Source organism: Amblyomma maculatum, chromosome 4, assembly GCF_055883805.1.
Source record: "Amblyomma maculatum isolate TAMU_Amacu chromosome 4, ASM5588380v1, whole genome shotgun sequence".
Classification (NCBI taxonomy): domain Eukaryota; kingdom Metazoa; phylum Arthropoda; class Arachnida; order Ixodida; family Ixodidae; genus Amblyomma; species Amblyomma maculatum.
Window position 1 is genome coordinate 128,349,176 of NC_139347.1, and position 27,009 is coordinate 128,376,184.

The window sequence follows — 27,009 nt, forward strand, 5'->3', positions numbered from 1 at the left end:
AGAAATCCATGCTTGAGCGACCAGAAAAAGCCATGCACCTGAGAAAATGTTCTTATAATTACCATTCAGCAAGGGCTGCTTTCACTTACTTGAATAATAGATCATTCTGTCTTCCGACTGTTGCAATTTATGTGAAACAGCTATTCCTCCACCTTTAAGTGAAAATATTGTTACGGGGCGGCAAGCCGATGACGACAGGAGACAGAATATGATCGATGGCGATGGTAGATGACGTTTTAATGAATGATGGCGGACCTAGCACGAGCGTGCCTGCCCATGACATTGCCCGCTTCTTCTTCTTCGGCCGTGACAATATTTTATGTCCATCATGGATGCCTTTCCCGTTTTCATACAAAACAGCGACCTTTGACTTAAGAAAAACTTTGCAGAAACGAATGAGGCTTAGGTTCAAGAAAAAACCCATCAGCGCTGTTCCATTAAATACATTCAATTTGTGGCGAAGCATCAGCGTAAATGTTTCATATTCCAAAATACTCCAGACTTCAGATGTAAATACGATGGTCTAAATATGTAACGCGGGAACAATTTAAGGTATGCACAGGGCAGTTTGGCTGGTGGAGAGTTACCTCCAACATACATTTCCCCAGCATGCTGCTGGTGACCGGATTTTTTTTCGTTGACAGACGGATGACCTCTATAACGCAGCGACAATCTATGAATTACTTGAGAATTCTATAGCTGAAGCGTGCAAAAAAATTGGAGACACTTAAGCTTTGGCATTATGGGTGTGACACGATAGCGTAGGTGATCACCTGGCATATAAAGCGCCGCTTTAACCAAGCGGTTGAACGTGTCTGCATAGGCTAGGTGTAGCCTGTCTATTTTTTAATAACGTTGTTCATTATCTCAGAGCATAAAGGAATACGTAACAGGAAACAAGAAGGATCATTTAATGAAAGAAAAAAGGTTAGCTGTTCTGTTAAAGTTCAAGAGGGGACGATCATGAGGCCTCTGCATCCGAGCAATGTAAGATGGGTTGTAGGCGAAAAGCCCTCTGCTGTCAGGTGGTGAATTCTCGTCTGCTTCAGTGCCTGATAAACTCACAAAATGTCTGAATATCTGGTTCGTTATTTTGTGAGTTACAGAGAGGGCACCCTAGACTTGGATATAAATATCGCTATTGAGGCCATGTTCAAGTTACAGCAGCCTGTCTTAGTCGGGGTCCAAGAGCACTAGAAGGTTGATTCTTACTCCAAATTCCCACCTCAATTGAGCAACCTGAACTGGCAGCTTTTCCCAACTTTCTGATATCATGTGGTCTCGTTACGTCGCACAAACCATCGAAGAATCAATGCCCGACCATACCAGACGCCAGCTATAGCACCTGTGAGCGCCATGTCCGTAATATAGTTTGCTCACGACGCCGACACCGCTATCGCCGACGTCGCATTTTCTGGGTAACGAGGCCTCTAACACTATCGAGCTAATATGCGCACGCATTCACTGTGAGCCACTGAAGAATACATATATTCAGATGTCAAAGCTTTCGCTGCGGATTTAGATATGAGTCCAGGCTGTGGACTCACGACCAAAGTTCCGCCTTTTCATTTCAATTTGAGGCTCATCAACCATTGCCGTTTTCTTTTTTTTTTTTTTCAAGTTGTGCGATAGGCACACCATGTTCGTTTTATGCTGCGGACAGCGTTTCGCTAAACTCTGCGTTAACCAGAGCGTCAAGACAAAGGAAAAGGAGAGAAATAGCGTCGCATTATTTCAGTACAAGAGTTTTATTTGCCATCTAGTTTTTGACCCTGCTGAAAAAATGGGACCTGGCGCAAGAAAACGCCATTATAAAAATAAGACTACTTCACCGCGGTGGCTCAGTAGCTATCCGACAGTGGCCACCGCGCTTGGACCAATTCACAAATTCTCGGAAAGATCACTTTTTAAGGGGAAGTATTGTTTATTGACACCATGTTTTCTAATATTGCGAAAATCGACTATAGCAATGAATATATCCGTAGATATTCTTTCTGGAGGCTCAGACAGTTCCTTGTTTTTGCTATCAACTTTCTCGCTCTCATGAAGAACATTCCTCATTCCTTTCCAATGACATTATTTGCGATTTAGTGTAAGCAAAAAAAGAACTTAAATAATTTGCTGAGCATCCTATGATTCAACTCCTCCCCCCAATATTTTCATCACAGCATCTTACGATACTTCACACTCACATCACCACTAAATTCATGTCCAAGAAAGCTGGACTTGCAGAGGCAAAACGCAAGATGTCCGTGTACTGTCCGCAATGTGCATATCTCCCGCTTCGGTATACAAGAGTCTGCCGTTAGGCCAGCATACTTTTGGTGCGGCGGACAATTAACCACCACTCCGAATCGGTTGTGTCTCCACGCAAGTAATGATTGCAGATACTTTCATTTACTGCAGTGCACTGACGCAGCTGTGTAATGGCACTATTGGCGCTGTGGAGGAGCTCCCGCTTTGCATTCAGAAGGCGAATATATATCCCAGTTAAGATGAAAACAAAGATCCTACTGCGAATGCAGTTTAACAAGTAAAGTTGGTGTGCTCCAGGGCCTTCTCCCGGCAGTGCGTGTTGTTCGGATGGAGATGATGATGCCGTGGAGTAGGTGAATGCGGGCTGTTAATAAATCTGAATGATGTACGTACAATGCTAGCGGTGGTCGTTCAAATAAAGGTATACTTACCCGTACTGTCGGAAACCCACACAACTTGGCGCATTTCAGATGTCCGCTTTTTAGCCGTACAACTCTAAGCGATTACACCACGCCAGCATCGAAGTTTGTGAATGAAAAGAAACATAAGTATAATTGGTGTTTCTCATAACGTAGCGATGGTATTTGCGAATTTTGTGGCCGTGAACAAAAACACGAAATCGTAACACTTTAACTGGAAAGCTCAGCGTGCACCCGTTAAACAGTTACGTAATCAGTGCATCCTGGATGACGATGAAAAGGAAGAGACCGTTGCCGGCGTCACAGCACAGCGACAGGCGGTCTTCGCGAACATGGTAAGAGTGTAGAAGCATGCATGGGCTTCCAATCGCATGTGAGCGTAAACAGCTTGGCAGCACGATTTTTAGCTTTGGAGCTGATCCGCTGGTGTGTTCTCGAATCTGTCGGAGTTTGTTGGCAATGAATAGTACTCTGCACTTGCATATAGTCGCGCCAGCGTACTGAAAGTAGAAGCATACGTTAGCAAATGAGTACCTGTAAGCGCACTATGTTAGGAAAATAAAACAGCAACTAAAACAATACCAAGCCCTAAGGTAACAGCACTAAACACAGAAGGAAACATGAGACTGAGACGAGAAGACGACACAAAGACTCATTAATAGTCTCAACGTCTCATGTTGCCGCCTACGTTTCGAGCTGTTACCTTACGATGAGGCGCCAACAAACCCGAGCAGGTGGCTACTGGGAAGAAATAATTTAGCAGGGTAGATGTGTAGGCCAGTTGGTGAGACATAAGGAAAATAAAACCGCAGCAGACACAGGACGGAGGCTAGAGACAACACAGGGCGGTAGGATGTGCGTGAAAAAGTAGCTGACTTCACATGGCGCTTTAGCAATGCGGAATGTTGGTTCTCTGTTTCAAGTCGATTACTCTGTCATTGTAACGGAGCTTCGAGGGCGGAACACCTTTCTGTCATGCGCGACGGATGGCCATTTATCGTTTTCCCCTTGTGGCACCGTGCCTGTGACAGTTATGATCGGTCGGACGTCGCTCTCTTGGTAGACCGCATGCTAATCTACATCTTCTGGCTTGCGTGCATTTCGGAGACTGAACTGAGATTATGTCTGCGCAGGCCTCCCAGCAGGCAAGGCGTCCGCCGCCACTGATCCTGGAAGACGGGTGAGTTCGGCGTAATTGCTTCGAGGAAGTCGCATTGTTCGCCCGGTCACCCGCATGCAAGGACAAGGCTACGCGTGAAGGTTCGGTGAATGAGGAAGCGCTGCACCCCGAAACCGCAGTGATGTCACGAGCCGCGCCATTTTGAGACCGAGGAAAGCGAGCAGCCGCAAGGGGCGGAACACGTGCCTAATGTCGGCCCCGCAATTAAGGCGGCGGAAGGGACGACTTATGACGCTCTTTTCAGCACAGCTGAAAAGCTCCCATTTGTCTCCCTGATGACGTCACGCCCCCCATGCGAAGGTGTCAGTGGAGGAGAGGCTGTAAAGTTACACGCAAAAAAAAAAGGTGTTTTGGCCATTATAACGTGCGACGCATGAATGTGGAGGTGCGTAAATCAGAGACGCGAGTTCATTCCACGACGCAGACCATGGACGCCGCTTGAGCGTCGGTATGTCGTGCGCGTGAAGGCGTAAACATCCCCGTACCGCTGCGTTATTGCACAAGGAGTCGTTTTTGAATGAGCTGGCAACGTAAACAACGGCGAAGGGATTTTCCCGCTGCAGAAAAATAAACATATTTGATGGGCACGGAGCACTAACGGACCTAGATACCTGTACTTGGAGCGCTATTTTCTCACCTTCATTTGACGCTAGGCACTGTTCGTTTTGAAGTTGAGCTGTCAACTCTCCCTAAGCTCAACACTCTCACGTAAACTCTCTCTAATCGCTTGATGAAGATAAGCAGATGAGCGCTGGATATGAAACAAAGTATCACTTTCCTGAGCAAAGATGCTTTACAAATATGACAGCTGCAGCAGGGATGCAGTTTAATCAAACATTGAACAGGATTCGTATTAAAACCAAGCACCTGCCCCTGTGACGTCTCAACATGCACTGTACCGAATTCTCTTTTTTGTAGTCTGATGGAACCGCTACAGGCCAACACCACCTAGACTACTAGACTACTAGACTTAGTCTAGGTGATGTTGTACAGGCTCTTTTCGTCCGCAAAGTTCGCAGGATTAATAAATAATGTGAAGCTAGGTTGTGCTGAGTACTCTATTTGGAACATGCGCACAATGCAGGCTTAGTATTTTCGAGTAGAGAAGACCAACTTGGACTTCTTGGTTTTAGAGCGCAGCCGCCCGCCCCTGGCCTGAGCGGCGTCACCGCCATCGGCGGCCTAAACAGCAGCCAGATATACTGCGACCCAGGCATGGCAGAAGGATCCTGGTAACAAAAGTCCCATAGGCGTCTGCGTAATGATTCATCGAGGCTTTAGTTTCGTGCCACCCCTTTCCAACAGTGATGCCAGGAAATGTGGCGTTAAGCGAAACACATTTGCAGGGAATATGTTATTGTCTCTTTTTTAAACAAAATACAATACCAACGACGACGGAGGCAGAACGATGCTCGGATAAGGCGATAAAATCAGCTCTGTAATTGTTCAGCCAACTTGACATAAATTTCGACTGCCAAGTTTTACGTTAACTGATTTCAAGTGTTACCGGCGTCCTCAAACACACTATCGGAGCATCGTCTGCACCGTGCTGTCTAATACGCAAAAAAAAAAAAAGAAGGCCTGATGCGATAGAGCCATCGACTGACGCTCGTAATGTGTCCCTGAGGAATGACAGTTTGGCAGATGCGTCGTATTGCTGGTTGATGATAGGAAGTCGATAGGATAGGATAGGAAGTGCTAGGTCGATGATAGGAAGGCTTGCTTTGCAATACATAGATCTCTCGCACACACATGTGTTAAAACGGTGGCCCCTAGGCTAAAGGTAATCACTTATCAATAAATACCATTAGTGTTACAGTATTATTCTTACGCTTGCTTACTCATTCCTTGTCGGGATACCAGACACTTGCGTAGTCGTGAGGCCACCTCCAGTGTTATGTCCTCACGCCTCGTTTCCATTCTCTGTGGTGAAATTATGAGTGGAACGCGTCATAGTCACGTGTTTTGCAAGATGCTACACAACCGCAAAGCATTTTGTAGACCGCGCGGCAGACCACCCGCGACTTGCTTGTGTGTACGGAATCTACGGGAGTCGGACTGCTTCCCTTACGGTTGCAGGCAGGACAACCTACATATGCACAACTCGGGAGCGTTAATTCAAAGCGGCAGTTGAGATGCGCTACGCAACCACCCCCTATATCATAGAGTGGACACTCTATGATGTCGTGGTATCATAGAGAAACACAACAGTAACAATTAACATTATGACTACTTGGCACAACTATGTAGCAATTATCAGCCCTACTAAGTTGGCTTTACAATTTCTCACTACTATGGAAGGCCATTATTCAGCAACGATGAAGATACGTAAACACTGCAATGGCCCCGCGCCAATTGTTAAGGGGTTATGACACTCGACTGACTATTCCGATGACGCGGGTTCGATACCAGCCACTGCAGCCGCGTTTCGGAGGCAAAACGCAGTGCTTCCGCGTACTGTGTAAGAGTGACTGAATTCTCTGGAGCGTTCCACTTCGGCATTCTCACGGTCAATATCTTTATAGGACGTCAAACTTATAAACCAATTGCTCGCATTGCCTTTTTTTTTTCTTCAGTGCACCTTTACGCGGCTGTATCAATTCTAAATAAGAATACAGTCGATCCCGAATATATCCAACGCGGATATATAGAATTGTCGCTTATATCAAACTCTCAGAATACCTCCTTTAAAATCCAATGCAAATGCATTGGAGTAGTATTCGCCGATATCGAGCTCCCGTTAAAGGGTACGTTCGATACATCGGACTTCCCGCCGTGCTCCTGCAAGGGGCGCTTTTGCTAATGGTATCACGCGGTCACTTCTCCCATGCGGAATGGGTCGACTGCAAAGGCTTGGTCGCTTGCTGGCACCGTTAAAGCTTTAAAATCGTTTCACCCTTGAGTCCGGTTGAAAGGCCTTCGGTCTGGCCTGATAGCTTTTACACTGCTGCATGCGGGGAATACGATGTTCGGTGCTCAGGTATACTTGTGTTGAAACCAGCCTTGCTGTCCGAAAGCTTGTGTACGGCTCTAGCATGGCCTGGTTCGCTGCTAAAGGATATAAGTTGTGATATAAGTATAAACGGATATAAGTATAAGTATATAAGTATAAAAGGATATAAGTATAAACGTATAAGTTATACGTTTATAATGTGCAAGAAACAAAATTAGACCCCTCATGATGAGCAGTGGGTTATGGGTACTGCATCTGCAGTGCCTTGATGTGAGCTCCAACCTCATAGGCATTTGTGCTACGCAGCGCAAGACGCGAGCCCAGACCCGCCGATCTGTCCCAATGAAATACTGCGAACGCGCTGGCGCCCACAGAACGGCACGTAAAGATGTGCCCTTCTTTTTAACGCCAGGGTGTACACGCGTGTACCTCGGGAGAGGGCGGTGGTGGTGAAAAGCCTGCATTGCTCTCAAATGCACATGGAGGTTTCCATAGGCCGGTCCGTAAGGGTCCAACCGTTAAAATACTAGGTGGGGTCCCTACTACAGGAAATAAGTGCTGTCGGCCGCTGCCCGGGCGCGTTCGATTAGGACATTTTTACCTGAAAGTCATAGCAGCCGAGCAAGGTCACTTCCCAGGCCTCCCGAGTGGGGTTGAACTGAGGAGAATAGCTGGATTGGATGGACAGGCCCACACCACGCGGTAGATGTCCAAAGACTTCTCTGCGCAGTGCGGAGAGAAGATGTCCAAAGACTTCTCTGCCCGTTACGGCAGGTCCAAATTGTTTGAGTGCTGCCAGGTACAGCAGAGTGTTGGTATAGAGAGGGAGCGGAGGCTGCTCCTCAGTCTTATAATAGAACTTTACATGTGGCGGGGGAGCAAATGATGTGGCAAGGTGAATAATGAAGCTTCACTTGCGGTGAGCGGTGGGTTGTTAGTATGGCGGGGCATAGCTGTAATCGCCGCAGGAAGTGAGCCTATATAGCTAGGGTACACGTATGAACGCTTCTTAATTACAAAGAAGCTCATATCTTGATATATTTTGTATATCAGATTATCGATATGTCGTACTATTCACGGCCTTCTTCGAGTTCGATATAACCGTGATCGACTGTAGTACGATATTTTTCTGGAATAATGGTAACCGCTCGGAACTGCTTCTTCGTTGTTCAAGACTGTTATGATTGCCTTTCGTACCGTATCTCAAAATATTATCAGCTTTAAAGTGAAGGCGGTGGTGGTTCTGTTCTTCGATGGCCTTGAAGCATTCTTCCGGCTACTGTCGCCTCAGTCAGCCCAAGAGAGAGTTCCTTTCAAGGCCACGTTTTCCTGTCTATCTACACGGCGTTGTCTGTACCACGTACCACGTCATGCTACATCAGCAGTTGGATCTCGCAGTAAGCATACTTTGGGTTCAAGCACACACGTTCATAAGTTCAGCAGCCATCACCATTGCCTTGCTCAGCCCGCTGCAGCTCGTCTCGAGTATTGGAGAAACTGATGCTACGCAATCTCTTAACGCGATCGCTTTAAGAGCCCATTCTCCACAATATCTGGATTCAGTGTCAGCGTTTTTATTGAAAAAAACCTTAGGCATGAATCTGGCAAGCCGGAAACTGATTGGTCCGCGAGTGGCGTGACGTTCGAGATCACGTGACATGACCGAGATGAAGCAATCGCCAACTAGCGTTCCACCTTTAAAATTTCCGAATAGTTTCGGAATGAAACCCGCCATGACGTCTTGTTCCCGATTCAGACATGCTACTCAACTAGGCCTCGCAGTCAGGTTCCTACGTTCTGGTTACAGCTATGCCTTATCGAGCCGTGCTTTAGCCTACGCCACCATCAGACATGCATGTATGTAAATGTCGGTTGGTCTTTCACATAGTGCGGTGAATTACGATTGTCTGGCAATAAGTATGCGTGTAATCAACAGGGGCACAAATTGATGGATTATTGAATAATCTTGGGGATGTAAACGAACGAGAAACTACAAGGGGCGCCTTCTTATGGCCTTTAATTAACTGCTTACCTCGCGCAATTAAGGGCGTAGCTTAAGTGCACCTCTCCCCGAGTTTTGAACGTTATAGTTTTAAAGGCCCCTTTTACCAAAATTTCGGCGTTGGCGTTGTGAGCGAAACATCACAAGCATGGCGCTGGCAACTGACATGGCCGCGCACTGACTGGACGCCTGACGTTACGTTTGGCAGGAGCTGCCAACTCGGACCTCTGTGTTGTCTTCTTGCCTTCGTCCATCCATTTTCGCGTTTTAATTTTATGATATCCCTCCAACTTGCCTACAGACGTGCTTTTTTTAGGTTACTTCTCCTTTCATATTGGAGGGTGATATCAGAATCAGCTTGCAAGGACAGCTGCATTCACGTTGCGAGTAGGCCTCGCGGGCACGTTCATACAGCTTGGTTAGAACAGGGCTAAGTGGGTTATATGTGGGCTGGTAGCCTACGCTATCGCGTTCATGGCCTTAAAGGCGGAGCTCAAGTGTCCACCGTAATTTGTTATTTGCATTGCGTTTAAGCCTTTGCCTTTTAAGGCGAGCCTTCAATGGCTCACACTGTCGTTCGTAGAAAGTGTCACACTTTGGGAACACTTGAACCGCGCCGTAGAGGGAGAAGGGAAGGTGAGGCTGAGAGGTGGTAGCTGGCAGTTGACATGGCCGAGCACTAACTGGACTTAGGGCTTCCTGACGTTACGCTTGGCAGGCGATGCCAACTCAGGCCTATCCTTTCACAAGGGAGGGGGATATCAGAATTTGCCTGCCAAGACCCTCAAACAAAGGCTTTCATCTTATCGCACTTTAGTGGTGCAAAGTGCAACACACATTTAGTTTGAGTTTGACACCAAGGTTGTTTTACAACTGCAGGTGTGCGCAGCGTTTTTGTTCTTGATCTGTACAAGTTTTTTCTTTAAACAATCGTGAGCGATAGCACAAGGCTGACTATCAGTGAAATCTACGGTACGGCGGATGTCATGCCAGTCGTAGTGGGCATTAAAATGGGATTAACTAATTATTATTAAGCTAATAACACTTCTATTCCTACTATTATAGCCAATTATTTTATAGCGCAATCTGAGGCATTTGATAACATTAGCAAAACGCGTTAAAATTGTCTGTCTGTCCATTATGGTTTAGATATCGAATTGTGTTTCATTAGGAGTCGAAACAGGTCCATACTACAGCCGTCCCCTGAGGTGTGGATAAAGTAGTGTAACTCCACTTCGTGCTCGGGACAGGTCATTAAGGGCGAAAGAAAAATGACGGTCAGTTTAGCGCGGTTGGGCCAAATGTAAGTGCAGACACAGGCTAGAACTTCAGTTTTCATTTCGATGTTGATTTGGTTCGAAGCTCGGTTTTCGACGTCTAACTCACGAATAGAAGTTGCTGCAGGCGAAGAAATGCAAAGCACAGAGCTAGAAACTGGCTGCTAAACACGCGGAATTCCAGGGTGCGGTGCAGGCGCAGTGATCTTATTCTGCGGCTACCGATGCTGCTCTGTTCGCGGCCATAAAGTGTATTATGCTTGAGACAGCAATCGACGCCACTAATGCACTGAATAGTTTTTACCTGCGGATGACAGTGCAAATACGTTCGTTGTCATCATCATCGTCGTACGTAAAGAAGCGAAGCATACGCTCTTCTTGAACGCCTGTGCGCTGAATGCCGTGCCATCTACCAGTGCGGGCCGCTCGTATGAGTCGTCGTCTTGTGCGAGCAAAGGTAGTGCGTCTACACCTGCTCCTTCTCGGTGACGCGGTCTTCTACGCAAGACTGCAGTCTAGAAGGTAGAGACGAAAACTGGACGGGCAGAGGCGATGAGGGTTAGGCCGTACGAAAACCCGAGATTCGGGCAAAACAGGTCAATGCAATACGCCAGGTCTAGAGCTCGGATTACTGTACGAGGCAGGCAGAGGCGACGCGTTATAAGCGAGCCGAAGACGCTAAGCACCGGGCAAGGCAGGAGTAAGCTAAGCGGAGTGTTGTGTCATGGGAATTCCGTTGTGAGGCTAGAGCGAGAATAATGAAACAAAGCAATGCGAACAAAGCGCGGAAATGCTACCGCGTTCCATTTTAAAGGCGGCGCTTATAGGCGTCTTCCAAATTAGCGAGGGCATGCATTAAATTTTAGGGCTCTTAGCGCACTTTAGGAGTAGAGTGCAACAGTATTGAGTTCTGCGTCGTTTGCGCGTTGATTGAGTTGATGAAGGATGAAGACATGCAATGCACAGCATGAGGGATTGGCGGTTAAACACGCCGGTGTCCGGCTGAGGCGAAAGTAAATCAGAAAATGCAGCACAACGAGGTCGGTATTCCACAGGAATTTGTGATAGCGTTGAACCTGCACATGGCAGTGCGTCACGCATATTTTGATGCACGAACTGTTAGAGAACATGTCAAAGAAGCTATTTTAAGCATTGTGAAGTTGTCAGATTTGTGCACAAAGCACTTGACTGGCTCCCGCACATTGAAACGTTAAAATCATTAAATAAAATTCAGCTATGTTACCTCAGTGAAATACTATTCACGGTTATTCTTTAAATATTGCCTATTTTGAGTGCAATAAATGAAACGCGGAGATGGCGTAGTGCTATTCTGCAGTGAGTTGAGTGAAAGGTTTAGTGCTGGTGTAATAATAAGAATGACGAAGGTGACGAGCCATTCCTACACAGAATATGGACGGTATATACCAATTCTTTACTCAACCAGGAGAACACTGTGAACGAAAGAAGAACCAAAAGTAACCCAAGCAAAGTGTAGAAGAAGACATATTTCAGTTAAACATCACTCGTGTACAGCGTGAAAGCAACAAATATAAAAAAAAATTTTTTTTTTTGCTACGAAAGTAACCAGAAGATTAGTGCTAGCGATACTCCATCTGAACAACTTCGCCGCTATGGAAACGCAAGGCAGCAATGATAGTGCCCTTACTTTTGACAGTGCTTTGTCTACGCTGGTTTAATCTCGAAATCAGTAACAGTAAAAGCACAGGAAGATAAAGCTAGAGTTTATCGTGTTTTATTTTCATTCGATCGTTGCCTTTCTTTACCACTAGTCGTTGTTAGCAAGGGGCTCACAAGCCCCTAGGGTAGCGTTGACCTGACGACCCGGGGCCAAGCGGAAAACGTCAGCAGGTACCGGAAAAGGGCGAGGCATCGACCAAAAGCAACAAGATATTAATCTTGAATCTCGTAAAAATTGCCAGGTAGGCACGCCCACTCAGTAGGTTTCTCGCCGGCGAATCTCTTGCAGCTGAAAAGCACAGCCGCTTTAATATCCTCGCAGTCCAGAGGAAAAGGAGGACGGGGTTCAGAACAGCGTAGATGTTGGCGCAGCATTCGCGTCCGAGCTTGCCTCGCCTAGGCAGACTTGTTGGCGCCGGAAAACCTTCTCGCCTTAAAGGATGGTAAAAGGTATTGTTTTCCGCATTACGACGAATGTGTAGTCGTGCTATACGCCTTAAGCGTTGGCCCATATTAGAGCTCAGAAATTTGTTAAGAATTACTCCTAACGTAGATAAACGGGCAGTCTTTGCTTTGCCCTAGTAACGCAGTTTTGACTTATAGCTTGCGTTCGGAGGCTGGCTTAGGTACGTGCCTACGGAGGGGATGACGTTCCGTTCCTCTTCCTCCGGCAGAGCAGTGGTGCGTCAGCTCATGACCCTCACCGTGCCGGAGGACAGCGTGGAGGAAGTGCTGGACTTCGTCAAGAACTCTATCTTGGATGCTATGTCCGCGGAGAACACACGCCAGTCGACGCGCTCGTCCAGTGGACGGCCGCCCGAGGACGAGGCCATCGAGCGGCGCGCGGCGGCCGCCGCCCGCGCCGAGGCCTTCCGGGACGCCGCCGTCGATGAGCCCCGGGAGGACGCGGCCAGCCCGCTGTCCCTAGTGGCACTGGTGCGCCTCATCGAGGAGGAGCTTGTCACTGACGTCGAAGACGTCTTCCAGCCCGCGATGCGCCCTCCAGCGGGGTGTGCTTCCTCTGGACCATTCGCGACACAGAGCAGGCCACAGAGCGCCGAAAACACTGCGTAAGGCAAACCTTCACTGCTGACTCTCTACTGCATTACGTACTTCATGCGAGTCAGCAGTATACATGCCATGGCAGCATGCAATCATAATGAAAGCTAGAATGCGGTGAAAAAAAAGAAGAGAATTAGGTTTTGTTGGTCCCGTTTATAGGGTTAAACATCCCAAAAACGACTCAGGCTGGCTATCTTAGATGTCGTACTGGAGGCCTCTAAAAATCCGACCACCTGGAGTTCTTTAACGTGCACTAACGTTGTACAGCACACGTGCAGCTAAATTTTCGCCTCCATCAAAAATGGGTCGCCGTGGCCGGGGTTCGATTCCGCATCTTTGAGCAAGAAGGACATTCGACATCCTAAGCACTGAGCCACCCGGCTGTGGAGAATTAGCAAGTTCAGCGTGAGCGCATGCGGACTGATGCGAAGCACGCTATTTCTAAAATTTTGTACAGTTATTTATTAGTGAGAGCATGAATGGGGGGGGGGGGGGTCTTATTAGCGCGCCGTTATATGTCATCAGAGCATGATCAAATAGCTCCGAAAGGTGTGTGTGTGTGTGCGCGTGTGTGTGTGTGTGTGTGTGCGTGTGTGTGTGTGTGCGTGTGTGTGTGTGTGTGTGTGCGTGCGTGCGTGTGTGTGCCTGTGTGCGTGTGTGTGCGTGTGCGTGTGTGTGCATGTGCGCGCGTGCGTGTGTGTGTGTGTGTGCGTGTGTGTGTGTGTGTGTGTGTGTGTGTGTGTGTGTGTGTGTGTGTGTGTGTGTGTGTGTGTGTGTGTGTGTGTGTGTGTGTGTGTTTGTGTGTGTGTGTGTGTGTGTGTTTTGTGGACTGCAGTCACACTATTTTTGAACGACGCTCAAAATAGCCAATGCTCGGAATATGCTCGGAATATGCAAAATGCTCGGAATATAATCAGCCCTTATACATAGCATTCATTGATTACGAAAAAGCATTTGACTCAGTTGAAACCTCGGCGGTGATGCAGGCATTGCGAAATCAGGGGGTAGACGAGCCGTACGTGAAAGTGCTGGAAGATATATATAGTGGCTGCACAGCAACCATAGTTCTGCATAAAGAAAGTAACAAAATTCCCATAAAGAAAGGTGTTAGGCAAGGAGACACAATCTCCCCAGTACTATTCACAGCTTGTTTAGAGGAAGTATTCAGAGACTTGGAATGGGAGCAGTTAGGGATAAGGGTAGATGGAGAATACCTCAGTAATCTGCGATTTGCTGATGACATTGCCTTGCTAAGCAACTCAGGAGATGAACTGCAAATAATGATTGATGACCTAGACAGGAAAAGTAGAAAGGTAGGCTTGAAAATCAATATGCAGAAGACTAAGGTAATGTTCAACAGCCTCGGGAAGGAACAGGAGTTTACATTAGGTAGCGAAATACTGGAAGTAGTAGGCGGATATAACTACTTAGGACAGGTAGTAACCGCAGATCCGGACCATGAAAAGGAAATAACAAGAAGAATAAGATTGGGATGGAGCGCATTTGGCAAGCACTCGCAGATTATGACTAGCAGCTTACCGGTATCGCTCAAGAGGAAAGTATACAACAGTTGCATCTTGCCTGTACTCACCTATGGGGCTGAAACGTGGAGGCTAACCAAGAGAGTTCTACTTAAGTTAAGGACAACCCAGAGGGCTATGGAACGAAAAATGGTAGGGGTAACATTAAGAGATAGAAAGCGTGCAGAGTGGGTCAGAGAAATAACGCAAGTTAACGACATTCTAGTGGAAATTAAGAAGAAGAAATGGACATGGGCAGGACATGTAGTGCGAAGAGAGGATAACCGATGGTCGCTGAGGGTAACAAACTGGATTCCAAGGGAAGGAAAGCGTAGCAGGGGGCGGCAGAAAGTTAGGTGGGCGGATGAGATTAAGAAGTTCGCAGGGGTCAAGTGGATGCAGCTAGCACAGAACCGGGTTAAGTGGAGAGATATGGGAGAGGCCTTCGCCCTGCAGTGGGTATAATAAGGATGATGATGATGATGATGATGATGATGATGATCAGCATGACGTCGGGGGTAATCATGCTGACGAAATCTCTAAAACCACTGTCACTGCCTATATAAATTCGTTGGCAAGCGTACAGATTAATTAATACTCTTCGTTGGCTTTCCCAAGTTCCCCCAAGCTGCACTTGTTGCCCAGAAATTAATTTCCTTAACATAAGCAACTAATTTTATCGATATAGTGGCGGTATTCCCTGAAAAACCCTCTCCCACAGTGCCATCCACGTATGCTAGCGGAATGGTTAAAAAATATATACAAGAAACCCCAGTGACCAACGTATGGGGAAATGATAGGCGCCATGTTACACGAAGAAAGCAAGTGGTGTCCAGGAAGAATGCAAGTTAGGGAAGTACTACTGTAAGTCAAGAAAACGAAAACGAAACAACAAATTACGTAAAGCATTTACAAGATTACTGGCGGTCTTTTAGGGCAACACACTTGACACCCTGAGAAGGCAAGGTCAAATGGCGGCGACAACAACTCACGAACTGGTGAGATGGGGGAAACTATCGAGGTTAATGCGGCCTGCAGCTGTGGCATAGAAGGGTTGACGTGAGGGTTACATGAGAGGTCCGTAGCAGCCTTCGTCAGAGAGGTGATAATGAAATAGATGAAGGTGATTGAGAGCCATAATTGAGCCATGAGTGGCGTGGAAAGGAAGTATGCACAGGGAGCTGCACAAATACTCTATCGTGACGCGTTATCTCAGCAAATGTGGTGCCATCCGTTGTAGAGCCACAAAAGGGGCGCGTGGGAGTATGGCATGCACAGACAAAGCGCAGCGGGCGTTGTCAGCTAATGATGATTGCAGAGGGCCCCGTCAGAGAAGCAGGAAAAGGGCGGAGGGCATTGCGCTACCGGTCACGTGGTATTGCGATCGCGCACTGCTTAAGCGAGTTTTCTCCTTCATCACATGTAGGCCATCCTAAGTGATTCTGCGGAATTTTTTTGAGGGCTCGTAAATATAGGATGTTGCTGGTGGCCTTGTGCGAGTACTTATTGCCGCTCCTCTGGCTCTGTCTTCGTTTCCTTTGTCGTAATACTACGCCCGACCATCGGCCAATGTGGTATCAAATAATTCTTGCTTCGCCTTTTTTATGCATCTAGTAGGCTGTGTTCTATGCAAGCTACGCCGAACCAGAATAGGTTTGTGGTTGGGATTTTAGATGCTAACATTAAGAGAACTCTTTCCTTCCTGTCGTTTGAGTTGACCCCAGCCTAAACTGGCCAGTCTCCACATTAACCACGAAACTTAGTGCAGCGCTCTAAACGGGAACTCTAGCACGCGCCCAATACAGCTATACGCTTACAGCATCTGCGAGAGGTGCTGAATATGCTGCGCTGTTTTAAATGTCGTGAATGCATTCAGAAAGAGCCAGAGACACGTTCATTCGTATATAAGAGAATATTCATTGCGGAATCCAAAATATCCCGTATTAGCACAGCAGCACAACGTTGGTTGGGTTAGGTGGAGGAATATGGGAGAGGTCTTCGCCCTGCAGAGGGTATAATCGCTTAAGATGATGATGATGATGATGATGATGAGAACGACAACGTGTTTCAATACAATGCGAAATACCCTGTCGTTCTCATGGTTTAGCTTAAAACATAGTATGCTTGAAAGCTTGAAACCTCCAACGGAAAGTGCCGCAAACCTCGCGTGACCTCGACACGCCAAGATATATCGCATCGCCGTTGTTTTGGCTTTCGGTAATTCTATTATGTCGCCGTCTTCTGGGGTAACGTGGTGTTGACACCCGAGAAAGAGTGCAGTACAGAGTTCATTTCGCCATGAGGTCAGGTTGCCGCTGCAGCTTTAGCGCTCAAGCAGGGGTATAGCTGCGGACGTTCTGCGATGCAGTCTTCCGGGTTCCCGGTGAGCGCTCGCCGACGAGACCTGTCTTCTTGGGGCGGTAAATCTAATGCGCCACGCTGTAGTTGGCGGCATCTCCAGCCGGCGCACACAAAGCGTCGCAAAACAGGCGCGGAACACAAAAACTCCGCTTAATGCAGATGGTTTACTAGCAAACACTTTCCATGTCGGATTGCCGCAGTCACGCTTCAGGAGTCTTGGTTATCAAACGCGACATCCGGAAGAAGTGAGAAGAGAACGTTATGCTCGCTTCTCCGCACCGAGGGCAAACGAGTGCACAGACGCGTTTACTTGCAAAACTGGCCCGCTGTTGCCCGGAGTTGAGGTGCAGGTTTCTCCCTCTCTTTGCGCGCGCGCGCGCCTGTGTGTGTGTGTGTGTGTGTGTGTGTGTGTGTGTGTGTGTGTGTGTGTGTGTGTGTGTGTGTGTGTGTGTGTGTGTGTGTGTGTGTGTGTGTGTGTGTGTGTGTGTGTGTTACGTTTTTTCCCCCCATACTCGCCTCCGCCGCACCTGCATACGTTTGTATTGGTCGGTGCTAAATTCAAAACATAACTCGGAGCCATCCGACGCTTCTTGGTGCCCGAGAGGTCATTGGCTGACAGCAACCGCTCTCAGTGTCGTCATATGAGTTGCTGCTCAGGAAAAGTGGAATCTTAAAAATAAGTCGCGTTTTCCATACGACTCGCATTTAATAGCACATGAACTTTCACTCTCGCGCTTGCAGTTTCATGTTCTTATACCATCCCATACGCTGCAATCTATCCGAACAATTTTAAGACGCTGTGATGTTTCCGTAATAGGAGTAATTGTGGCTTCATTTGACGAAGAAGCAGGGAGAGAATTTCTAGTTCGCCGACTTGGTTTCCAAGTAAAATGTGTTTCACATGTTGTTGAAAGGGAAGCTGGGCTTTAAAAAAATGACTATTAACTGCATCTATTCTCTCTGGACATCTCAAACGCTCAACTAGGGAAAGGATGAAAAAGGGATCGAAAGATAAAAGAGATGTCAAAATGTAGCGCTGCGGAATAGTATCGACTTACGGGAACTTTATACCGGGCGCTGAATCGCGCGGGCGGGTTTTGGACTTCGCCTCCGTCTAAACACGGCCTCCGCGATTTGGATTCAATTCGACTCCTCCACTTCAGTAAGCGAGCGCACTACTACTGACCAACATTGGCATGTAACGTTTTGTGAAAGGTGTTGCCGGTCTTTTGTTCTCTTTAGATAACGCGTTTTCTAAGGCGTAATTTTTTCAGCGCCTTTCCCAATGCTGGAGGCCCCTGTTGCCTCCTTATTGTCGTGCTGTGAAACACAATTCGCCGGCACGCCTATCCACCCTATTGTCGGAAGACAGCAACTGAAACACAGGGTGCGAAACATAAACGTCTTCATGGGCTGCACCGGCTTCTGATTATATGTGAGAACGCGCCTACGTCACTCTGCTCACTATCACGCGTTTTCACTCTTAAGAATGGCTTTCTTCCTTACGGTTGCGTGGCGTTTCGTCAGGTATTCTCTGACTAAAGGTCTCTTGAAAAGCCGTCTAACGAGCGCATTCGTGCGAGTCGAGGCGGATCTGCATTTCGTTATACAGCTGTAACATTGCCACAAAACCGCGTAAATATGACTGCGTCTTCGTAACCATGCACGTCATCTCTAGCACTTGGTCTACAATGACAGTTGCAACCTTGGAAGGCACTCACGAAAGCGGGCTGCAAATCGCAGGTACAAAGCCTTGCTGCCCAGCCTAGTTTAAGGAGCGATTGCCATTTTATTCCAGTTGTTTCCCAGCTTAATTACAGTTGGAAGCAACTGACAACCAACTCGAATCAAATTAGAAATTGTTCGTATGCCCCACCGCGGTAGCTAACTGGTTACTGTGCTCAAATGCTGAACCCAAGGCCACGGGATCAAAGTCCTGCCATGGCAGGAGCGTTTCAATGGAGGCGGAAAACGAAGCGTCCTTGTACTGCTCGATGTCAGCGGACGTTAAAAAAGCCGAGTTGGTCAAATTTTCCGGAAACGTCCACTACGTTGTCCCTCAAAGATTATAAACGAAAAAAAAAGAAACCTTAACGACCTTCTTTGTTTATGTTTAACCTGCAGCATCGCAGGTGCGTAATGAGCAAAGGTCACCGTAATGGTCAAGAACTAGTTGAACCTTACGTCCAAGAGAGATTTTCGTGTGACATTCATCCTCTCACTGGTTTACTCGATACATGATAGAGTTGTTATGCGCAAAGTAGGGGGACGGCGGTAAGGTAATGCACATATATCACCTTTGCTATGAGATAGTTAAAAAGCCAACAGCTTTTGGTAATGATTCACACTTTGTTGTAAGCTTTCCGCTCCCATTTCGCGAAATTACATGTTGAGAGTACAGTAAGTAACATGGATTAATTTCGATTATGCTTCGCAGGAATGTGCGAAAAATGATCTTGTCCTAATAAAGATAACGCTTACTTGCAACTAGAGCTAATTTTGATTCATTCAGAGAATCAGGGACATATGTTGGTGCACAATTAAGTAAAGGGGTCCACACGTTAGCGGAAGGCAGGAGTTAGAAACTGCAGACAGGCAGTTGAACAATTACTGAACTGATAACGTCAATGTTAGACTGGCGAAATGGATTGTTGTGGCTCGAATCCGGGTGCTACTCAATCCCCCAACAGAGTTTAAAAAAAGGGAGAAAAATCCTCGTGTAGATGGAAGGGTACACGCCAAGTCAGGTGTGCGGCTTGATCACAATGATTACCGCCGGAATCGCACTGCATCTCCAGAACAGGGTTTGGCCACACATCCAATCCTCCACCAGATTTTAAAAAGAAAGAAAAACCCTCGTGTAGATGGAATTGAGCACACTATGCGGACTCATCAAAGTGACCACCGCCGGAACCGCACTGCATCTCCAGAATAGGGATTGGCCACACACCCGATCCTCCACCAGATTTTAAAAAGAGAGAAAAATCCTCGTGTATGAAATTATGCACACCAAGGCAGGTGTGCGGACTGATCGCAATGACCACCGCCGGAACCACACTTTATCTCCCGAACCGGGTTTGACCATCCACCCAATCCTCCACCAGATTTTAAACAAATTCTAGAGGGCTCTTTGAACCACTACAGTGCGATGAGGCGAAAATCATTATAACGCGGGGGATCGTAGCCCTCCACTACGGCACCTCTATCTCCATCTCTTGTTTCACTCCCACCTTGCTCCCTTCATTTACGGCGTGGTATACATGTGCCCACCGATAATTGTGACAGTTACTGCGCCTTTCCTATCCTGTAAATCAATTTCAAACGCCGCTGATGCCTGCTGTACTAACGTCTCTTAGACATCTGGTGGCGGTGGTGGTAGTGGTTATTTTATTTATATGCAAAAGAAAGGAAAATATGTTTGCCAGCCCCGGTATCTTCTATCTGATATCTGAAGCACCTGAACCGGGGGGGGGGGGGGAATAAAGCGATAGTGAGGAAGGGGTAGAGGAAATCAAAGAGGTGCGCGATAGGGAGAAAGGAAAGGGTAGGTGATTGATTGAATGTCCTTTATTGAATGGGAAGGCTCATGGCCATGGATGGGGATAAAGGGGAGTAGACATAATCTTCATTGTTTATTTAGGTCGTCACTCGAATCACATTGCTCTAACCAGGCCACTAAGCGAGCCATACTTGGCAAATATCATCTGTGTGTTTGCATCAGTTTCTAGAAGGGAACGGTAGTTCAGGCGGTAGGGTTCGATCTCAGGGCGTCCAGTAGAAAAAGCAGGGCATTCCCAAAGTAAATGAGATATGCCGCCGCAGGTTAGAGTCGTACAGTGGGGCACGTAATCATTTTCTCTTTATACTGACGCCAGCGGGCCATAATATGTGGCGTGTAAGCCGCATGGGCGATGAACTTATTCAAAAAGACTTCTTGACTTCGGGTGAGGTGGGTTCTTCTCGTAAAAGGTGGGTCTGGTGTGGCCACCTGCATGCGATGCTGACTGAGGCTACGAAGACTGGTCCGAGTATAGTGCATAAGGGCAAGAGAAGGGGTGAGTTGCCCGCCCAAGGTCGAATAAGGATGAAGCAAGGGGGGTGGGGAAGTAAATGTGGACATCCCACCTGCCAAGGCAGCCGCGGCGTGTGCCGCCGCATTGCCCCCTGATTCGTCCGAGTGACCTGGGGTCCAGTGAATAGCGACAGTTCTGGTCGCGAGTTGGTGGCGTTTAAGGAGGCGCTGTATAGCCGTAGCTGTTGCATCTTGTGAACCCGGAGTAGCGATTTCCTTGTAAGCTTCAAAGGAATCAGTAAGAATACGTAGTGACCCAGTTCCGGTGCAAGGCACTCCTGACAAGGCTCCCCAAATCGCGAGGAGTTCAGCGTGAAGAGGGGTACCCTGAGGTAGATGGCAGGCATAAGCGCCTGAAAGGGAAGGGTTGTCATCGCATACCCAGGCCATAGATGCGAATTCGCTTGTAATGGATGCGTCGGTGTATATGTCAGTCGTATCGGGGATTCGCTCTTGTCGGTGATGGGCAGCTAGGAGCTCCCGGGGAATGACAAAATCGCGGTTTATAGGTCGGCGATGGACGCGTGTGACTACTGGCATCTCCCAAGGGGGAAGTGATGCATATAGGGCTGGTGTTTTGTCGTTACGCTGTTCATCCCAGGCCAGCAGGCGACGCCCCTGGACAGTGTTCTCTAGACGTATTCGATGACGCGTCTGTGACTCGGTAACGATGGTAGTGAGCGGTGGAAGAGCGGCCAAACGCTCAAGTTCGGCTATAGGAGTGTGCTTAGGTAGACCGGTAATAGTGCGCAGTGTAGCGCGATGAAGGCGTTCGACCTTAGCGAAGTCAGTCTTCGACAGTTGGAGGACCGGTGTACCATAGAGGATTTTTCCGACCGCCGCTGCTCTGGCCATCGCACGGCAGGCATGCTGCCGCGCACCGCCATGCCGGTTGGACAGGCGACGAATAGTATGTAGCAGTGCTGGCCAAAGGCGTTGTAACTGACGAACCCATTTCTGGGGGCTGTTGCAGCTTGATATGGGCAGGCCAAGAATGCGGATTTGCCCATTTGAGGAGGTGATGGTGTTGCCTCCGATGTGAAGATGGATCTGCATACTGGGGTTGGTTTTATGTTTTCCGTCGATACTAATCAATTCTGTTTTATGTGGTGCGAGTTCGAGGCCAATTTTGGTTAGTGTATCTTCAAGACAAAGAAGGGCCGCCTGAAGTTCAGTCTCCATAGAATATTTGTCTACGTAATCCGCTGCCTCAGTCCAGACGGTAATATCATCGGCATATATAGCGAATCTTGCGCTTGTGCTGATTTCCAGATTCTCGGCGACGCGTGTCATGGCCAAGTTGAACAATATGGGTCCGAGAATGGAGCCCTGAGGTACACCCCTATCCAAGTAATAGGTTTTGGGCACCCATCCCGGAGCTTTGCCATGTAGCTGAATGGGTCTAGATGTCAAAAAATTGCGGATCCAGATTTGGGCACGATTACTAGGAAAGCGTTTGGCGAGTTCCTCCAGGATAACCTTATGGCGAACATTGTCAAAAGCTTTGTGTATATCGACAGCCAGGAGATAGTCAGGTAGCGTTTTACGATGAGCTCTATTCAGAACTCTTCGCAAAAGCCAAAGGCAGTCATGCGTTCCAAGGTTAGGGCGGAAGCCGGCTTGAGCTGGATGAAATCCAGGACTGACGTATTCAATGTAGTGACTAATCCGGGTATGCAGCAGGCGCTCGATGAGTTTACAGAGATGTGAAGTCAGTGCAATTGGACGCAAATTACTAGGAAGTCGAGGGTTTTTGCCAGGTTTAGGGATAGGAAGAATAAGAGAAAGCTTGAGGTTATCCGGTACCGTTCCGGTCTCCCAGTAAGAATTAATGATGTCGAGAAGGGCATCCTGGGCTGCCGAGTCGAGATTGCTAAGCTCCTGCCAACTAACTCGGTCGTGCCCGGGTGTGGCGCGAGCTCGGCCTCTTCCGAGGGCTGCTTGCAGTTCTCCCTTTGAGAATGGGCGATCCAGGTCTGGATCAGGGTTTCCGACTGGGAAAATGGAAACTGCTGGTGGAGGCATTAGGCTGGCGTGTGGGAAAAAGGTGCGCATAACTTCATCTTCAACATCAGCCGGGTTGCCATTGAGAAGGAGATCAGCGAGAGGTGGTGCCCCGCGTGCCTTGCCATTTAGGCCACGAAAGATGCGCCAAAGTTGTGATAGGCCCGGTACTTGTCCAAGACGGTCGCATGTAGAGTGCCAAGCCTCACTTTGCAGGTGAAGCTGGTATGCCCGGATAAGCTTGAATTGTCGTCGAAGAAGCACGAGATCTTTGTGACGTTTTCCGCGTGTCCGAAAACGTTGCGTGAGGTGATCTGCGCGACGCCAAAGGTTAGCCAGGTGAGCATCCATGCCAACTGTGGAATCGTCACAGGGGATATATTCGAGAGCTTGAGTGCGGGCATCTCGGAGTACAGACAGAAAGGAGTCAATATCCGAGAAGGGGGTCGTAGTATTAGCACGAAACTTGTCCCAGTTGAAAAACGAACGTGTTGTCCGAACGCGAAGACATTTACGATTGAGAGTGAGCAAGATGGGCAAGTGATCACTACCCCAAGAATTAGAAAGGACTTCCCAGCGCCGAATAAGACGCGGTGATGAGAATGTAAGGTCCAGTGTAGTGTCTGCTTGAGAGGGATGGAGACCGATACGGGTCGGCACGTTAGGTTCGTTGCACAGGGTAAGAAGAGTTTGATCAAGGGCGTCATATAGGTGTTTACCACGTTGGTTAGGCTGAGATGAGCTCCAGGCTGCGTGATGTGCGTTGAAATCTCCGCCAATAAGAATAGGATAAGGGTGTGCTGCGTTTTCAAGGTCAGGGAGCCAGGAACAGGGTTCTGCCATGACGTTACCTGGCCGGAAATAGGCCGATGCTACGACGAAAGGTTTTTGGCCAGGGGGGAAGATTTTTACTGCAACAATCTCACGAGTGGAAGAGCAAAGGGATTGAAGCGAGAGCTGAGTGGAAGGACAATCGTTTCGGATTAAGACGGCCGCCTGTCCCTCTGAACGGCCGTTTTTATGTTGGATAGTAGGTGTCTGGTAAGTGCAGTAACCAGGAATTTTACAAGGACCGCGCGTTTCTTGAAGAAGTATGAAAAGAGGACGGCGCTGAGGCACAAATGTACGAAGGGTAGGACCGTTCTGATTGAAGCTTCTGCAGTTCCATTGAATCCCATGAGCCATAGTGCTCATGAAAGGGGCACAGATTTACGGCGCTTACTATCGTCTGTGAGTGTGGTACGTTGGAACTCCTCAAACATAGTCTGCAGATGGCTCTGCATGGAAGTGAGGGCAGCAGTAAGAGTTGCATTAACTTCCTTTCGCAGAGTTTCTTCCAGCTTCTGTGTCTCTTGGGCGCGTTCCTGTCGGATTAGCCCGAGCATGTGGGTATAGGCGGAATCAGACGCTGTGACCGGTTGCGGCCGGCGGGTAGGCGAACGGCTTTTGCGGCCCTTCTGTGAGCGGCTGCGTTGCGGAGTCTGGGAACGAGTTCGGGTGTCCATTGTTATCTTGTCCTTAGTTATCATCTCCCGGAGACGCTGATTTTCCTGGCGTAGTTCAGATATTTCTGCTCTGAGGCTCTCAATGACCTCGGCTAAACCTGGAGAAGAGGTCTTTTCAGCATATGATACATGTTTGGAGACAGTATGTGAGGACGTCACCTGATGCGTATTCGGTTCATCCGACTCCTTAGGTGCCGATTTGTCGACAGGCTTTGCATAAGCTCGAGCCAGGCACTGGGCACTCAGGGCGATATGCGTGGAAGCGCCGCAGGCTACGCAATGAGGAAACTGCTTGCAGCCGGGGTCCTCAGGGTGCGGGTTCTTACCGCAATCCCGACAAACGGCGGGAAACGAGCAGTATTTGGCTACATGGCCGATGCGGTGACAGTTATAACATGCGACTGGGCGCGGGCGGTATTCACGGATTCGTGTAATCTCGTAGTCGAATACTAGCCGAGAAGGTAATGCGTCTGATGCGAAGGTCAGAAGTAGCAAATTTGTCTTGCCGAGCATGCGTATGTCTGTGATTTCAGCTGTCTCGCAGCGCAGATGTGCCATGATATAGTCCATCGTGAGGCCTTCTCTAATTCTGATCACACCTCGCGTGCTGCCAACCGCAGGCTGCTTCAGTGGGGACGTGTCCACATCGAACGCTTGGACAGAATCCCGCGTTCGCGCGATTAAACGGGTCAATGTACACAGCTTCTTGAAATGCTCAGCGTCCCTGACAGTTATGCGGATGCAGTTAGCAGCAGAATCAAAGCGGAGAATGGCCATATCCGAAAAATACTGAGACGGAGCGCTTTGCTCTATTGCGTTGGTAATAGCCTGTTTCGGGATGTTTGTGACATGCACTTTGTTAAGTGGCCTGATCAGAACAGTGAAATGAGGACGACTCACCCGTTCTGTGTGCAGACGTTGCGGGGACACTTGACGCTTGCGATAGGTTGAAGTCATGCTGCATCCTGTAGTTGTCTTAACCTGAGCAGGAGGGCTTGCAGAGACAGTCACAGCTGCGGCATCCATTTCCTCGTGCACTGTCGGCAATAGCGGGTAATCAACGCTCCCTGTAGCTTGTGGCGTTTGTGGCGTCGGAGGCACCGTTCGGCTGGATGCGAAGTACGGCGCCGCGTCCATCTTTTCATGCCCCGCCGGTAAGAGCGGGTAATCACAACTTCTCGTAACTTGGCTTGACTGTGGGGTTGTAGTCGGTGTAACCTGTGGCGTTTGTGGTGTCGGAGTCAGGGTTTGGCTGGATACGTAGTATGGCGCAGCATCCATCTGCTCGTGACCCGCCGGTAATGGCGGATAATCGGAACGCCTTGTAACTTGGCTTGACTCTGGGGTCGTAGTCGGTGGTTGGCACGGAGTGAAGGTCGCCGGGCGTAAAATTTTGAAGGTCACATCTTCCGGATGCGCTGTGGCGGCAGCGCCGCCCGGCTGTGGCACGGGAGCAGCCGTGGTCGTGGTGGGCCCTGAGGGCGTCGATTAGGCTTAGCCCGTCAGAAACGCTAGTCCTTGAAAGCTTCGAATTGAACAGCGAGCCGAAAGTAAAATTGTTGCAAACAGGTGCCGAACACCTTCACTGACCGTTTCGAGTGGGTTCAGGCCATATCGGGTCTAAAATCCACATACACAATTCGAAAAACACGGAGCCGAGGTGAACCGCGTCAGCTCGCTCTCAAGGCCGAGTCTCTTCTCCGAAAGGGTAGGTAAAAATAGAAAAGAAATATATACACTATAGAATAATATACAGTAGTTATCTTGAGGCCCACCCTCAAATCTGATAGGTCACTGAGCACTCGGCACATCGCGCGGGCCTCAGCACTAGCGCTGCGTCCATGTAAGTGTTTAAGACGCCCGGAGGTACACACTTCACGAAGCAGTGACGGCTGACGTGCGGCGATCGACCGTTATCATCCAGAATAGCACACGCGGAGCGTACGGTCAAGCGCACACTATCCGGCGAGGTGAAATAGGCGGGTTATCAAGCGCGCCTGTTCGATATATTCACATAGGCTCACGTGTGTTCGTTCGCGGACGCGCATTGTTCTTTATTATCAATGTTGCCATAGCCTTTACCATCGCCCGAGTAAAGGTCTATCCAAGACGGAGGAGCGGCTTCTAATACCAACACTCTGCTGTGCCCGGCAGCACTAAAACATTTTAATCCTTCCTTCACGGGCAGTTGTCCACACTGTGCGGAGAAGTCTTCGGACATCTACCACATGGTATGGTCTTGCCCATCCAACCCAGCTATTCCTCCTCACCCTCCTCACGCCACTCGGGAGGACTGGGAGGCGACCCTGCTCGGCTGCTATGGCCTGCAGGCCCAAAAGGCCTTGGGCGAGCGCGCCCGGGCAGCGGGCGACGCCACTGGGGTCCCGTACTAGGGACCTCACCTAGTATCTGTAAGGGCTGGATATTCAAAGATCCGGCTCATGCATACCTCCACACCTTTTAAATCAACGTTTGTCACCACCACCACCACTACCCGGCGGCCACAGGAGCACAGCTACGCTGTCCGGGATTACCCCCTGCGCTCAGTAAGCCGCCAACAATTCACGTCGCGGTTCGGCTAACGCGGCGCAATGCAGTAGATGTCCGAGAGTTTCTACTGCCCCACAGCCGTCACACACGTCACTGGTGGCAAGTCCGTGGCGCATCCGGCGTTCCTCAGGCCACACATATCTAATGCGT

General features: G+C 48.6%; 1 protein-coding gene across 1 annotated transcript in view; it reads left to right on the forward strand.

Annotated features, from left to right (window-relative positions):
- The first annotated feature begins 12,467 nt into the window (after positions 1-12,467).
- Positions 12,468-27,009, forward strand: part of LOC146192358 (uncharacterized) — a 32,564-nt gene continuing 18,022 nt past the window's right edge. The window contains exon 1 of the mRNA XM_084600049.1: positions 12,468-12,855. Within this exon, the coding sequence (XP_084456175.1) occupies positions 12,479-12,855 (377 nt within the window). The 5' untranslated portion in view covers positions 12,468-12,478. The remainder of the gene's footprint in view (positions 12,856-27,009) is intronic.